This window comes from Bombus pascuorum, chromosome 7, assembly GCF_905332965.1.
Source record: "Bombus pascuorum chromosome 7, iyBomPasc1.1, whole genome shotgun sequence".
Taxonomy (NCBI): Eukaryota; Metazoa; Arthropoda; class Insecta; order Hymenoptera; family Apidae; genus Bombus; species Bombus pascuorum.
Genome location: NC_083494.1, coordinates 1032712 through 1050570, shown reverse-complemented (window position 1 = coordinate 1050570; position 17859 = coordinate 1032712). Strand labels below are relative to the sequence as shown.

Genomic DNA, 17859 nt, shown 5'->3' with positions numbered 1-17859 from the left:
CAATGCTTTAAAAATGTTACGTACTTAATGATAATTTAAAAATTGATTTTACATAGGCTGGCATCCATGAAACTCCAAATCACCTCGCTCAATAAAAGGCGCGAGAGATTGAAAAGAGCTATTCGACAGTAAAAATAACTTTTGTCATAAAAGTTATTGATTCGAGATATTATTGTTTAATTTGAAAAGTTTCTTTTTTAGATTTTCATAGTCCAATAGTAAGATAAATTTCACCTCATTGATCTAAAATTTTCTCCTAGATTTCATCTACCATCTCTCAGGGTGGTAGAAACGCTTCGTGGTTACTTCATAATGTAGAAACGAAACGAAAAGACACCCTCAATAAAATTTATGACCATTTTATTGTTAAATGCAAAGTAATCAAGATTAAGTAACTGTAAAGGATAGAATATTTTTCAAGGATCGTACGTGATTTCAAAGAAAACTTACCATGATCGCTAATAACTAAACTCACAGCATTTTAACACTAGAACTACCACACTAGTCAAATTGACTGGTTTTACAATTTTATTTTAAAATTCCTACTTCATGTTATATCTTTTTCCGCAATGATGTAATAACTTTCACAACGATAACTAAAAGAATAATATAATGAATTTTATTTTGTTTTTTATGTATTCAAACTCGAAATAATTTTGTATCAAGGCTATTTATACCAATACCAGTGAAAAGTACTGGTGCCTGTCAAAGTATAAAAGGGTCGTGCAATTTGTTTATCGAACCACAATTAACCAATTTCCTCGTTTTGTACAACTTCCAACACGTTTTTACAATTTTTACTGCGTATCATTCAATATGATGATATCAGTTATCAGGAAAATTCCGGATCGATCGCTAGATCGCTAGGTGCTAACACTAGAAATATCACACCAGTTAAAACAACTGATTCTACAATTTTATAAATATGTCAACCATCGTTTAGGGATGATGGTCCCAGATGGTTTAATAATACCAAAAATGTACTACATAACATGGAATTACTTCTGTAAGAAAGTAATAAATCAATAAATATAAAAATATTCTGTTATTATGTATTTTTTAAAGACCAGTCATTTTGATTGGTTTTGGTAGAAATAGCTTCGTGTTAACTATCGGTAGTTCTAGTGTTAAATAATATATTCCCTTCTTTTTTGAACTTCTTGTCATGCAACCCGTATTGGATATTTGAACAACATATAAACGTATTTTGCGATTTATGTACATATATACAGGCAATTTCAAAGCTCCTAATATACATATATACATATCGATATTGATATACATAAAACCGAGTTCATACGATTGTGTGAAAAAAGTAGATAGCTTAAATATTGTAAGTAGGTATCAATATTTTGTTATCAACATTAATCAATCATCACATCAATAAATTATATAATTTTATATGTAATATACATTCCTGGTTTTGGAATAAACATTTAAAAAGATGATTCCCCCTACTTTTTAAACTTACATCTACTAATATAATTTTGTATATATGTTATATATGTTGTGTATACACGTATTAGTTACTAAAAATTTATATGAACATTTAATAACTATTACCGCTTATCATAATTAAAGTACTGTTTGTAAACATCGATGGCACTTAATTACACCCAATATTCATGAATAATTCCCGCAAGTCGCATAAGCAAACATAAGTTTTACGTTTATAATTATAGACAGCAAATATTATATTGATAAAGAATTCGTTTGTCATCTCTCGTAGAGGAAAGAAACAATATACGACACTACTATTATTAATAATAGTAACAATAACATACAACGAAATTGAATACAAACATGCTGGAACAAACGTTAATTTAACATCCAAGAAAAGAAATTTATTATATATAAACTTATTGTTGTAAAATAAATGGATAAAGAAATAATTTTTATAGAGGAAGAATATTTTTCAAATTCTAATATGAACGTAGCAACTATGATAAAATTTGTTATATAGTTACACTTGATATAAAATACAAGCCACGGTAGATAAAATAATAACCTGTGAGAAGTTTAAATGAAGTAACAAATTAAGAATAGTCTAGTATAAACTAAATTATATACGAACTAAATTATATATATAATCATACATATATAACATTAACAACATTTTACATTTTCTTATATTTGCAGGAATTACTAAATTGATATTTCGCATATTAAAAAAAAAGATCGAAATTCATTCCTGCATTAAATGTTACGATATATAACGATATATATAAGGTTATAGATATTTAGAGAATAGTTTTGTAGGAAAAGATACTGAAGTAAGAGAAAAGGAATCGCGTCGATGATAATCGAGAGCAAGAACAAAAAAGGAGGAACATAAAATAATAAAGACCCGATGCACACGAACGACGCGGTAGTGACACGTTGCCGTAGTAGTGTCGCTGTGCGATTGTTGTAGATTGTAGATGTGCGATGTAGTATCGCTCGTATGCATTACACGATTATGTCCGATGCAGACGAGTGATTTACAGCAAATCGCCGCAACGACAACGGGTTGGAAGAACAAGAAAATACATACATATGTATTCTTCTTTTGTGAGACAGAAGAACTTTATTTCTATGTTTTTTCAACGACAGCACAACGGTGTCGTACAGGAAAAGTTGGTTGTCTGCAACAGGTCTTAAAAACATATACGTAGCCACCAAATCCATAGAGATATAAGAATAAAATGTTCAAGTCATATATTACCGTGTAAGTGGATGCGACTAATACGATATAACGATAGAAAGAGAACAGAGGTCCTTTTCGGCCTTGCCCGATTAGACACGCACACTGACACCGCTCGTTGGTGTTATGCTTACATATTTACTGTACGAATATACATGCGTTATTAAACAAGGATACAAGGACCTCTACTCAGCGTTATCTTTCTATCCCTGTATCACTTTTTCATCCCCTTCATGCACTCTGTTACACTTTATGGCCGAATCGCACAAAGTTGCTATATCGCTGCGGCATCGTATCGCTGCCGCGTCGCTCGTGTGCATCGGGCCAAAGAGTAGCATAGTTGGTGCGCGGGAGGTGGTAAGGTGGGGAGCATCGAAGGGTGGAGGATCGAGCGTTGGAGGGGCAAGCGAATGAGATTTAGTTGGGTGGGAGAGTCGGAGGGACGAGTGGAAAGTCTGAGCTGCTTGCAGTCTCGTTGATCCAGCCTCGGGTAGTATGTACCGTGACGTGACAATGGCGGTAGTCGTAATTACGAAACGGTACGTTATTGTGATCAGCTGATCAAGCGAGCCCAACGGAAAGAGCAAAATCGAGAAAATACGCGCGATAAATAATAGAACGAGAATTCGAGACGGAGTCGAGGTATCGAAGCTCTGCGAGATAATTCGAAGACAAAAAGTCAAGAGAAGAAGGGAATTGGATTTTCGGCTATGTCATTGCGCTTGTGATTTGCTCTGCCTCTAGGGCACCGGTGCTCTTTTGTGTTGTGTGAATAGTGGCTTGCATTTTTGCGGCTGTGTTGTGTGCATGTGTGCGTGAAATTCGCAAAAGCGATAGATAAATGTGTCTTAGCCATGCCTGCTGTGCGGAAGTATAGAAGAGATACCAGTGAAGTGAGCTGCTGTCTCAAGTATGTGATCTTTGGATTTAACGTGATGTTTTGGGTGAGTATTACATCTCGATATTGCATTTCTAGCTCTCTATCTTTATTAGCAACGCACTTCGTTTGCTATCATGTTTTTCCAACGTTATTGTTAAACTACGGATATTCGTACGAAGTCATATTTTTACAAAGATAATTTAGAAAATGTAACTTGGATGCACAACTCTTCTACATATAACATAATATAATATTATCTTTTAGCTACTTTATGTATATATCGATACATATTACACGCATTTCTAACACCTCCATAAATGCATAAAAATCCGTTGTTTAGTTACTATACTTTATCAATTCGATGGTAATTTTTATTCTTTTGAAATTGAAATTTATTTTTCATAAAAACGCGAAGAGCTAGTAACTTTTGGCAGTATGTCTTGTTCTAAATGGCAAATAGGGATTATGTGATTAATGATTAACTTATTGACTAATCTGGTCAGTGATTAATTGACGAATTAACATTTTGTTTGCAAAAATATATTTTATCGTTTCGTATAATATATTATTAGTTAATATATAAGTAGAATATACGAAAATAAGCAAAAATTTATACACAAGCGAACTGTTTGTTTTAAAATACACGCGTGAAAGAAATATATCTCATTAAAAAAACAACGAAGTATTTTAAACAAAAAGTACAACGAATAACCTGCAATGCAGCCCTTGTGTACTCCAATTGCTCCAACTGCGAAAATCATGATACAGGGCGTCCATTTACATACGTTATGATTTCGATGATGTATAAATATATATACGCAGAATATTCTTATACAGACTTCTCAGAATTAAGAAGTATACAGCTCGCTTTGATTTCTATTCTGTAAAACGTAATCTCTTTCTTGCAGATTTTGATTTTCAAGTTGGATAAGTAGTTCTGATAACGTGACACGATAATTTGAAATTATGTGTCTAATAAAATTATATGTAGGTATAGACTTAAATGGATGTTCGTTTTCGTCTGTTGTTTAAAGATAAATTTATTTGCATCCTGCACTTTCCCTTTCGATAATATATATACATAAAGTTTGGCGATTAAAATTATATTTCTGTTTCAATAGTATGAAACAGAACGAATTTGCATTACGACGTGAATAGAATGTAAAACGACTCGTATTTCATTCATTATGTTTATCGTAATTTGAATTAATTAACAGATTGATATTTAATTCCAAAGAATTAAATCCAGAAATGTTTGCATTATTAATTGCTGGAATAATATATTATGAATTATGCAATTTTTATTATATCATTCGTTTGATGATCATTTAAAAAGCATAAGTTTCCTATTTGAACCAAAATATCTTTCGCAACATTTTTTCTTGTGAACAAGCGAGGAAGTTACTATAATTTTTAATTTATAATTCTTACCGTTAAAACTATAATTATTATCGTTGGTCGAAAACTATATAAATATTATTACTTTGTCTTTACAAGAGAACAAGTTAAAGGAAGAGAAATCTTATTAGAGAAATTTTTACATGCATGAATTATTTACGCTATTTATTCGTTATCTGGTTGAAAATGTACAATAATCGCAGTGAACGTGATAAAAATCGCCATAGCGTTTCAACGTTCTGATAGACGTTATTATTACGACGCTGTAATTTATGACTTATGAATATAACCTGACCCCCTGATCTTTCTCAATCTTCTCATTTAACTCGCTAGAGGACAAAGGCAAATTAAATAGACAATATAAAAAGAAAAGCAAAAGAAGGGCAAAATGATTCGGTATGAGCGTACGTCTGTCCCTGACATTTTTTAAGCTAGAAATCCACCTATAATTGGCGTTGCGTTATTCGGATATATTTATAACATAATTTACATATATTAGCAGTAAAATCGATAAAGCGCGGTAGTAAATTAGAAAATTAGCCAGGATCGTGCGTGTTTGGTTTGGGACACATTAAGGGGGGATTCTCGTGTTAGTAAACTCAAGTGGCTTTCATGAATATTTTTTTTAGACCAGCTACTAGTTATATGGGACGAGACCTTTTTAAGATGTAAATATAATCTTTTGAGAACAAATATCACTTTTATTTCAGTTCTTCTTATTGTTCATTGTATATTGTACAAGTGATTTGATCATCTTTGACGATGTAATCATTGTTACCGTGTAGTATAGCGTCTATCGCAGCCATCAGTAGACTGCGGATGTTCATGCAATTCTGTACTTTTATGAATATAATTAACGAAATGAGATCTACATAGAAATTTGTTTCATCTACTAAATATCATAGTAAGTGCTCTACTTTAAATATCGTTCTTAATATACGAAAATCCCCTCTTGAATCACAAATAGATTAACGAATTACTTGTAAATTGATATCCTGCTTATGGTACTGTGTTAAGAGTATACGGTATCAGGTTGCTGTTACCTTTTACTCGATAAAAATTGCTGCCCTAGTAAAGATTAATCTGTTATTGTTAAAGGTTAGAACATATGCTCTTGAAATGGGCAGGAAGAAATAGAGAGCAGTCGGGTAGTTGTACATGGAGCTCGAGATTCTTATCTTCTCCTATAACACATCTCGAATTTCTGTTTTGAAAATCAAAACATGTAAGCTTTAGCTCCTGACACATTTTATGTGCTCTATACTTGCGTGTGTTATGTATGAGGCGTGTTCTATTTTTCCGGCTAAGCTATAGAGGCATAATCTACAAGTGAAAATAAGAAGAAAATGTTCCATAAAGTTTGGTCGTATACGTTTTGTTATGGAGTCGCACGTAAATATTGAATGCAGTCTGACTATGTGTGTAGCAACAGATTCTACGTTATTCCTATTATTATTATTTATTTTATTTAAGGCTAGTTTTATTAATAATTTTGCCGCTCGTATTTAGTTCGATTTTCAAGAAATTCGGAACGTAATAAATTCCATGCTACATCGATGTCGAGTTTGTACTACGAATATCAACGTACTATAACAACATGCTGTGGTCAGAATTGAAGTATTCAAGCAGCTCTAGTTGCGTATACTAGGAATAACGTAGAAACGTATAGAAGTTTGTAATCCGCTTTAACGTATCTCACACTTCGCTTTTATGTTATGCACTTTGTTAATCGCTTAAAATGTCTTAAATAAAATAAATAACAATAATGAAGCATTTACGCATAAAATCTCAACGTGTGACATTTTCTCTTTATTTTCACTTGTAGATTATATTCCTACAATTTGACCGGAAAAGGAGGGAACCCCTATGCTATAGAGTTACTCACATTAATATTCAGACACAATACTACGTATCACTGTATTTGTGGCTTCGTGAGAGGGGATGATTTAAATATCCTGCTGCTTATTCTATGAAAATATGAATCACTTGTTGTAGCTCGACAGTGCGTAAATAATTTCTCTCTGGCAATTTTTTAATTAAACAACGTTTAATTGTACATACAGCAGATTTTTACCAAAGAATTGTCTTATTTTCACGTTATACTAACATTCGGACTCTCCTTTCCCTTCTGCGATCTCGCGATTTTTAAAAACGGTTCCAAACGCGATATAAATTTATTCTGTATAATTAAGCCAGAGAGAGAAGAAATCAACGCGAATATTTTTATAACGCGTCAGAAAATCACGAAAAGGAAAGAACACTAGTTTTGTTAAAAGACGATTCGCAATTTGTTATAAAAAAAGGATAACAGCCGTCGTGAAATTGCTAAATTATTGGTATTAATTGCGGCAGATATTACAATACGCGAAGAAGACCACATCGAATTTAAGAAACAAAGAGAATAATCTTCCGTTTGTTTAAAATTTATTGTGCAATTAAACGCTAGTTTTAGAAAACCATTGTTTGCGTATTTTCAAGCTACAATAAATGCTTCATTATATTCGTAGAATAAGCAACACAACATTGAAATCATCTCCTCCTACACAAATCAACGAATACATAGACACTGTTGTGTGCGAATATTAATGTGGATAACTGTACCTATTTATTGTGAGTCTAATTATAGAGTAAGCCTGTAATTTGCGGAACCTTTCAAACGATATGGTTGAACTGTTTCTATCATTTGGTAGAAAATTATGTTTTATATTTCAGAAAATTTAGACGCAAGCAATATATATATATATACACATATAGATATACTAGTATTCGTATGTCTCCTACATATTCATAATAAAGAACATTTATAATAAAATCCAAATACTAAAAATACGATCCTTTCGAAATTATTCAATTTTGATGTAAAATATTTTTCGGCGTCATAAATTTCGAAACCGTATCAATATTAGTTGATTGCTTCTGATTGTACCCATATATATACGTATGTGTATACATACATAATACGATATAACGAAAATGGTATATCGATTTTTATTACGTGAGTGTAATACTTGAATTTATACGATTACTTAACTCGCCCTGTTCGTTCCAAAGGCCACTCATTGTCAATTAACAGGATAAACGAAATACGATCGTATTTCGTGTAATTAATGATATTGTAATGAGTCAGATGAGTACACAAAGTATTACAAGCCAAACGTACTACAATTTGTATAGGAGAAACATTTGTAGAAGAAAACAAATATATAAATATATGTATACATTTTATTAGTTTTCGCCTACCAAAATGAGATTGATTTACATAGATTTCTTATTCAACTTCAATACACATTAGGCTATGACATATATATTTAAACTTACTTTTAATTATATAGTGTTTACTTTATATTCAATTACTTCAGAAATACCTATATTTAAAGCTTTTCATCACTTTTCACATTTCGCCATTTTTCCAAACATCTACTCTCCTGTTATTTTAAATAAATACAGTAATATAAATATAGTAGTAATTAAAAGTATTAATGCATCGTTGGCGCAAGACGATTTTCACGCGACAAACATGAACATATTTTTCGAAAATACGCGGGGACTGCGGTAAAACATTTATTTCACAACTATATCGTGTACTTTTCTATTCCTTTTTTACCTTAATAAGGTTGAAAGTGAATATAAATTGTGTTATATTTTAACAGTATGTGTCTTAATGGGACACAAGGATCCAACACGATATTGATATCTTAATTAATATGCGGACTGTCAACGAATTTACAAGGTTTGTTAGTTGAGAGTTGAAGAAGAAGAAAAATATATATGTATGTGCATGTGCTACCAGTGACTCATCGGAAATACTTGATGAGGACACCTGCACTTACGACTCTTCGGAAACGGTTGAACGGCCTTGAACTCGGTGAACAGATGTTCGGTAATGAACTCCTTCTCATTCATAGCAACGGGTTGTACTGTTCCAATGTGTTCATAGTCTTTATAATTTCTATCGAAAAATGTATCTATACCTGTAACTTTGGAATTGATAAGAAATATAGAACAATGTTCAAAACGTTTACTATAATAACGAGAATATCATGAGGTAAGAGAAGATTATAAAAAGATTATATTAAAGACAGTCACGAAGGTTTATACACACTCCTTAAAGTCCTTACTACGATATAAAATATCATAGCTCTATGAATTTTTTTCTTTTATTAAGATACATATTTTTAAAATGTAAGGCAATTTATTGATTCTCATCCTTATTAAGAAAAAACAAATAGAAAGATACAAAATAAATTGTTAGAAATATTCTATACACCCGTTGTATCTACTAGAATTCTAAAAACGATAGTCTTAATATTATATGAATATGTTGTTGAATCTTTTTGTCCCACTAAGACATATGTTTCTAAAATGTAACGCAATTTATTCACTTTCATCCTTATTGAGAAAAATCAAATAGAAAAATACAAAAGACATTGTTAGAAATAGTCTATACACCCGTTGTATCTACTAGAATTCTAAAAACGATAGGCTTAATATTATATGAATATGTTGTTGAATCTTTTTGTCCCATTAAGACATATGTTTTTAAAATGTAACACAATTTATTCATTCTCGTCATTATTAAAAAAAATCAAATAGAAAAATACAAAATAAATTGTTAGAAATATTCTATACACCCGTTGTATCTACTAGAATCATAAAAACTATAGGCTTAATATTATATGAATATGTTGTTGAATCTTTTTGTCTCATTAAAACATATGTTTTTAAACTGTAACGCAATTTATTCACTTTCATCCTTATTGAGAAAAAGGAGGTAAAATATGTACAGGATATAATGTTAGAAAAATTACAGACACCCTTTATATCTGCACGAAAGCATAAAAATTGTAAGCTTAATATTATATTAATACAATCTTGTAGTCTTACGTAAGCTTCAATACATAATATATTACAGCTGTCTGTCTTCTTGACGTTGAAAAAGTTGAAGGTCTTGCAATTATTTCTGATTTATTCTGACTTTCCTTCGGTGTTTCGTTTTCAGTTTCTTAAATCAGATAAACAAAATCCGTTAAGTATACTGAATCTCTTATGACTGACGGTGCATGTATCAAGAGGAATACTAATTAATATCTTTTTAAATTCGATCGAATTTCTTTGCAAGTATTCGCATAAAACTCTATAGATATAAAGATCGTGATCGATGGCCATACTATGTCGCCTGAGTGGTTTACCTAAATCAGCGTACAAGGTACTATTTATTGACATTAACTGCCAATTATTTTCTAACCGAATCGCATGCAAAAGATTGACTCAGCTGCAAGTAACAGCATGTTTTAAATTTCCAGGAAATTTTGCCCAAGAGCATTGCAATCAAATTTATTTATAGCTTTCGGACTACGAAAATGGATTTTTGCGTTTAATAAAAATTATTCAATAAATCTAATTCTTGTCGAGTGAAACCAAAGAAAAAAAGATCCATGTCGACATGGTTAATAATTTCGGAGATAAAAAATGATTTAGGTTAATAAGATATGTTAAAGCCGGAGAAATTTTCATTTATGGAAAACGTCTCATCTCACAATGAAACACATTCCCTTCGATTGCAGCTACTTAAGAAAGATTAGGAAAAAATATAAAATGCAAAACAATATCAGTGAAATCACGAACATACGTGAAAATATTAACAACGTAATTACATTCTTCAGAGAAATCAAAATTTATGCTCAACTATAGAGACAAGTGGAAGTACTTAATATATACATATACCTATATAAATTTATAGTGATGTACGGATTTTTATTACATATACCACATAAAATCATATAAATAGGAAAATTTTTCTACTTCTATATACATTACAATAAAAATAAATGTAATTGTACCAAGTCGCTCATAACTACAAACCTTTTAAATAAAAGAAAAGGATCTCATTGATTATTATTAGACTGTGGATTTCTTTGCACTTATGAGAAATTTGAAGGCGCAAGAATGTACAGAATGCAAGTAATATGCGAAAATATATAGAGCATTCAAAGTAGAATACTCGTTATAGTATTTAGCACCTAAATTCCATTCATTTAATTACATTGATAGCAATATGAATTTCCATAAACACGTGCAGCCTAGTTACATATGCTTTGACAGTATATTTGTATAAAATTTCCTGCTCTGAATCACACTCTGACTCAATTAGTAAATTTTTATTCATCCGATTGGAAAGTTGACATTGGTGTTGCCCTTAGTGGAAACGTTGCTTGTTTTCCATCATTACTACTTCCTTTCTGCAGCTCTTCATCCTTATTGTCCCACTCGTTGCTAGGACTGTTTGAGGAATCTCATTACAAAACTTGCCTGTAAAACCGGTTTCTAACCAGTGCAACCGGCCACCATGGCATGGGTTTGCTTTTCTCGAAGGAAGTGTGACTTCTTCGATTCCTTTGCGCAGTAAGAAGGCAAACTTTCGGTATCGTAAAAACTCTCGTGTATAGTTGCACCTTAAAGATGCTTCGTTTTACACGCTTTGCAATTTGTTTGGAAAAATAAAAGAACGAAACTGAGGGTAAATCGTTTAATCGAACACGCAGTGATTACAGTTTTGTTAATTCATTAAGGACCGAGCAACGGTTCATCATAATGTCAAGAATACCTTGATTTCTTTATATTTTGTACAATTGCAAAATCTAACTAGGAGAAATAGCGACGAGAAAGATATTACGCGAATTTTTGGAATTTGCAAATGTTGCAAATGACGAGTGATTTTGCAATTATTATTTTTTAATTAAATATATAAGGTACAAATTTCTTGCGGTTAAAAGAAAGTTATGAGAAACGTGTATCTGCAGAAAACTTCATTCAGTAAATTCTTCATTCTATTGAGCAAATATACTTCATCGAATTTTAGCATTGCTTCACAGCTGTGTATTTATGCCATAAGTATATTTTAATGGCTTTTTTGAAGTCGTGCAGCAATGTTTTCCTAATGTAATTTTTGTATCATTATTTTAAACGTAGTCTTTGAAGTATACAGTTGTAGTAGACAGTTTTTTTTGGCATGGCATCCACCAATTGCCAGACAGGTGGGAAAAATGTATAGCTAGCGATGGGCAATACTCAGAATAAAATATTTTTAATCATTATCATACAATAAACGTGTATATAAAAATTCCGGTTTCATATTTACATACCTGATATACAATATACATCGTATACAATATAGTTTGTAAGTATACAATCAGAGAATAAAGCACTTTATATGTTATTCTAATAAATTCCTCGTCCTATTTTCTTCTCGCCTAAATGATTTCATACTTGAACGTCTGAAATTTAATACTTGATAGATACTTGCAAACTAAAGTAGAAATTTGCATTAATATTAGATAGCCGAAAATGTAATCCTAAGAATTTACAATATTTAGAGGAGGATGAATTACTTTGAACAATATTATGTTTAATTAATAATATAAAGATGTTCCTAATCCGAGAAACCTATTTACGTATTACATGTTATTTAAAAATAACATCTTTAAACATTATTGGTACGTAATTAGGTTTATAGAGTCATTCTGCATTTACATAATTAATTACATCCAAGTATATCCTCTTCGCTTCTTTAGATAGCTTCTGTTTCCGAACTATTTTATTCACAAAAAGTCTAGAAAAGTCTATAAAAAAGATAGAAAAATTACATTGAATAGTGAAACGAAATATTTAAAAACTATATAAAATTCCCTAATATCTATTGAAATGTAACATCTATTTCGAATCGTATAGAACCGAAAAGTAGAACAGTAGAAATTTCATATCATTTAAACTACTAGTTTATAGACTTATCCTGCAGTTTGGTTACGGCTGCGAGGTATACGAAAACCACGTTGCAAGAAATTTTATTGAATAAACAGCAATTCGTAACATTAGACGTACCATATTATAACGGACCGTACCGTCGGTTCGCTTTCTAATCATTACGTAACTCTTAAGTGCTATAACAATATAATAGTCACTTGGAACTTACTGTTACAGAGGACAAATTAACCCACTTTTTACAAATTAAGTATCGGTATAACTTGTTATCGAAAAGAAAATATAAATAATATTAAAACGATGAACTTTGTCATGTTATAAAATAAAGTGGCTGCTGCGAATTATCTGCACAATGTATGTCTTTACTATAAACATTTACATATTAATTAATTTCTTCTTCACGTTTGTATCTCTTCAGATATCTTCCTTTTTGAACTATTTTCTTCATAGGAAGTCTGGAATACACAAAACGTAATTCCAAATAAAGTTCCATACCTATTGAAATATAAAATCCTTTTCGGGTCATACAGAGGTCAACAAGGACAGCAGAAATTTCACAGCGTCTAAGCTATGGAAATTTGATATTATGAAAATGAAATTAGAATTTAATAAAAATACACTTGATAGGAAAATGAGGATATGCAAATACTTTTTATTGCTGAATAAAGGACGTTTTTTTACACTTTTGTGTACATTGGATTTAGTGTCTAGAACAATGATATATCACTTCCATATTGTATTTCAGTAATCACGAACCTTATGGTGTCGTGTCTTATTAATCCGGTTATAAACAGCTTCCGTATAATATAAGAAGGATTATGACTATTAGTTTTAGAAGCATTCATGGTGTCGCTGTTATGTGATTAAATCTAACAAATCTATTAAGGCCATTGTATTGCGTAACGAAGTATAGTAATCTTTTAGTGGATCTTTTCCATTTTCCTCGCAATGTCTGCAACTTGTAACTGATGGAAATTAACATTGGGAAATTACATATAATTAAAATAAATTTTAAAATCAGATTATATCAGTTATTACTATATCGATACTATGGAATCGTAGAATACAGACATTGAAGTCATTAAAGTATCGTGATACCTTCTCACTATTGCTTTTTGCATCGTAATAACGCACCGTAATAACACACGTTTGTCACTGCTTATTTCGTATACCGTTTCTTCTTGTTATAACTCTTTTTAACGATGCTTCCAATGACATATGTCTATATGACATTTCCTTTTTGTCTTGACCTATAGAATATAATGGCAACGTTTGGTCAGGAAAATTGGGACTCCCTGTATATCCATAAACTGAAATTAAATTTAATACACAAGTACCATTTCGTAGGATTCGACTGCCAGCTTCTATACTTCATTACTCAGTCAATAAATTAAAGGTATAATATACAAACTGTTTTTGACGTTTAATTACAACAGTAATCGTGCTGTGTATATTAATGTTAAATGTCAAACGTTTTCTAAGAAAGAAAGAAATTCGAATACTGCTGATAGGAGAATACGGTTCGTTGATTATACTTGCCAAGTATCCGATCTTCAGAAGCCGGTTTCGAACCTCATAACGAGATCTTAAGTTAAAATTCGTAATAGAGGAAGTAACACTCTTGTGTGGAAAAAGTATCCCTGGCAGACTACGTAGAAACACACGAATGATCTTTTTCCTTGAAATGATACGTTGCAACTCTACGTAATATATAACCATACATTAGCTAATATTGCAAGTATCACTCGAATCACGAGAATTAGAAAGACATTACTATTTCATTGGAACAAATGTAGGAAAATTATAGTAGGAATTATTAACAATAAACAGGACTCCTGTAGATTTTATTTGAACGTTTCTAATTGGAGGGTTCAGAAGTTTCCATGAAAAATGATTTACGCCGAGTGAATAGCTTCTCGTTACATTCGACGACACTAACAGTTTATGACGAAGGAGTATAAATGAAAAACTAATTTACGTCGATTGACTTCTGACTTATATTATTTAAGAATACCAGCCTAAAAAGATGATTTCATGTGAACGGGGAATTTCTGGCATGTTCGTTTCAATTCTACTTGGAAGTACTTGTTTTACCTGCCAAAGTAGGTTCTCATGGATGTTCGAATCTGTCGCGTTTAGTTTGCAGTTTACTTGAAAGTACAGCTTATTTCTTTTTTTTCAAAACACTTGTAGAAGATTCGAATCTAGTCAATGAATATTCCAAGTTCGAACTTAATTGCGACGTATTTCGACCTATCGCTAATTACAATTATTCGTCTCAATAAATCTCGTGCAGTGACTGATTAATTACTCACAAAATAAACGTAGCAACTGATACTAATAAGAAAAATATCGTACTAAAATAGGGTATGTCATAGCTGTTATCCAAAGTGATAAATGTAATTCTAGAACTGCGTTTATTTTTCTTACTCCACTTCTTTCAGCTACCTAGGCGAGCAGAGTTAGAGAGAGAGCAAAGATCTTGCGTCATTAATTGGCTCGAATTAACGAGCCATAAATCCTAGTAGAAAAAGAAAATCGAAATGTTCTCCAGTTTTTTTACTTCGATTTCCATTTATCCGGATTCGAGCAGCATATATTTTCACAGTCGGTGCAGCTTTTTATGCTCGAAAGAGAGTTCGATGACCCTTTGTCGTGAGTTACATGGACGAATAAGTGTAGCATGCGTGCGTGAAACCCTATCTTCCGGCCACCGGAAAATATTATGAAGAACATTATTACTGTATCCTCTCTCGCAACTACATATTAAATGCATTTCCGACCAAGTAAACCTTTTGCTCCGATTAAACCAACACGACACTTTGAGGTTTGACACGCTCTATGGACTAACCAATTTTTTAAACATATCGAGTTATTGCAATTAACTCGATACCAGCTAGAAACTATATCTATTTGCAAAAATGCACGTGATAGTGTGTATAGTGAATAGATTCTGAAAATCGTTGTGTTTTTTTAAAAAATCCCTGTTAAAACCGTTCGCGGAGAGACGCGGTCGCGAGAGGCGTAAATTCTCGCTACGATTCGGATAATGGACGCCGCGAATTAGTCGTTCCCCTGTTTCGATTAAGATAACAAAGGTAGTTCAGATGAGTCTAACACTGAATTAACAAGGTTAACATAAACTTGTATATTTAGCAATATCTAATATTATAATGCACACGTCACAAATTATTTAGCGATGAATACAATTCGTTTGTTACAAGAATTCGACCCGACTTTAGGATATCTCTCTTGTATTCGTTGAACTAAGCGACTTTAATTTTATTCGTCAGAACCTCTCGATACATTCCGTTTGAATCCTCAAATAATACTGATGCCCTTCGATTTTTTTCTTTGTCTTCTCCGGCAGACGACCCCCACTACGCTCGGGTCACGCCACCGTTCGCGCCTATGATCACGTATGCCATCTTCTTTGTGTAGATGAAATAACGGACCGAAGGCGAATCGACGTTTCTAGAACTCGCTGCTTGACGACAACTATGCGCTTGTCGATACATCGTATATTTTTCGTCGGTCGTATAAGACGATCTGTCTGCGACACTGTAATACCACGAGCGACGGTTAGGAATACGACCTATAGTAAGCCTCGGGGCGTACCAATCACGTATCTCTAAACTGAATAAGTACGTACCTCGAAAGAGAAAATGGAAAATGTAAGGGAGAAGTAATTAAATTTCGAAGGATCTGTAGCGACACGTGAGTCAACGGAAGATTGGAATCGCAAGACTCGTATTGTTGTGCCTTGGAGTGCCAACGTTGTTTTGGTTTGCTACGTTCAAAGGTAAACAAACTCTAGACAAAATATTATCGCATTTACTTGTAATCGTCAACCGGAGTTATATTCGAACTTTTTCCATAATACCATCGGTCGATATAAACATACGAACGTGGTCTATAGGATTATTATAGCCAGACATATAGTAGCATAGCGAGCGTGAAGTTGAACAGTAGCATTGAGCAAGCGACGATTATAACTGGCATATACTATCTCTGTACTTGTATTTAAAGTGATTTTAATATACACCGACTATTACAATTTTATCAGTCGTCTCTTTAATAAACCACGTCAGATCGTTTATCGTTCTGTAAGATAGTGATCGAGAACAGGAGGCAAAAATGCATAATGGATAGCTGATACAAATGCCGTCAAACAACTTAATACATTTTTCAAACGTAGATATGCACCTTATCGCTATTTTAACTAGATTACATGATTACAACATTTTAACAATATTACGGTAAAATCAAACTGCAAGAATTTCATTTTTTATAAGCATCATGGCTATTGGAATTACTATGATATTTAATTATATAATATTACAATATATTATAATATTATTAAATTGGTTTTTGGGAGTCAATATTTGTTAATAAATCTGGCTTTTGTAACTGTCTTTATAGAATTATTTTGTTGCTTGAGCAACTCTTTCTTTAGACCTCTTATCTTTAGATTCTATCATCCTTAAATCGTAAGTTGGTTTGAGAATAATGTGCTAAACTGATGGGATTATTTTCGATGTTAATATTACCAATGATAATTAAATAGTAAATGTATATAGCAACATATATAGTAAATAGAAAAATACATTACTGCTATATTTTCGATAGGTAATTTAGATCTGTAGCCTGAAAAAAGTACCCTTGTATAAAAAAGTAGCAAACGTTGTTTTAATTACTAATTAATTCATCATTAATTTGTACACATTGGTAGAATTCAGGTATTGTTGCTATAAATCCATAAAGCGTCCGCACAGTTACGAACAACAATATCAATAGAATGAGAAAAAAGGACGAGTAAAAAAATTCGCAATTAAGAACAAACAAGAAATAAAATGTGAAATATTGTTAACGTTACTGATCAACTAGTACCTTACAAATGAGAAAAAAAAAAAGAAAAAAATGCAGAGAATCGGCTGTTCGTTAATTGAAAAAATATCAACAATAAATTGACGTGTGCGCTCACTTTTTTATCTTCATTTTTCACACGTGAACGTACCTCATTTATCTCTTGTACAAATTTGTATAACGTACCTCTTGTACCAATAATAAATGTTAAAATAACGTACGTAATACTTATTTGCTGAAATAATTTCCTAATGCGGTACACATTTTGACTGAT

General features: G+C 31.9%; 2 protein-coding genes and 1 long non-coding RNA gene across 6 annotated transcripts in view; 2 read left to right on the top strand and 1 right to left on the bottom strand.

Annotated features, from left to right (window-relative positions):
* LOC132908981 (U2 snRNP-associated SURP motif-containing protein) overlaps positions 1–17859 on the top strand; it is a 199995-nt gene that overhangs the window by 52472 nt on the left and 129664 nt on the right. The gene's annotated exons all lie outside the window — the stretch shown is intronic.
* Positions 49–1131, bottom strand: LOC132908861 (uncharacterized). Its single transcript, XR_009658437.1, has 3 exons — positions 589–1131; positions 476–558; positions 49–395 (listed from the first exon to the last, which is right to left on the bottom strand). It is a non-coding gene; the product is annotated as an uncharacterized LOC132908861 (long non-coding RNA).
* Positions 3118–17859, top strand: part of LOC132909017 (tetraspanin-5) — a 190711-nt gene continuing 175969 nt past the window's right edge. For 3 of the 4 annotated variants that reach the window (XM_060963599.1, XM_060963601.1, XM_060963598.1), the window contains exon 1: positions 3118–3627. In XM_060963599.1, the coding sequence (XP_060819582.1) occupies positions 3538–3627 (90 nt within the window). In that variant the 5' untranslated portion in view covers positions 3118–3537. The remainder of the gene's footprint in view (positions 3628–17859) is intronic. The other variant, XM_060963600.1, reaches the window with a different exon arrangement.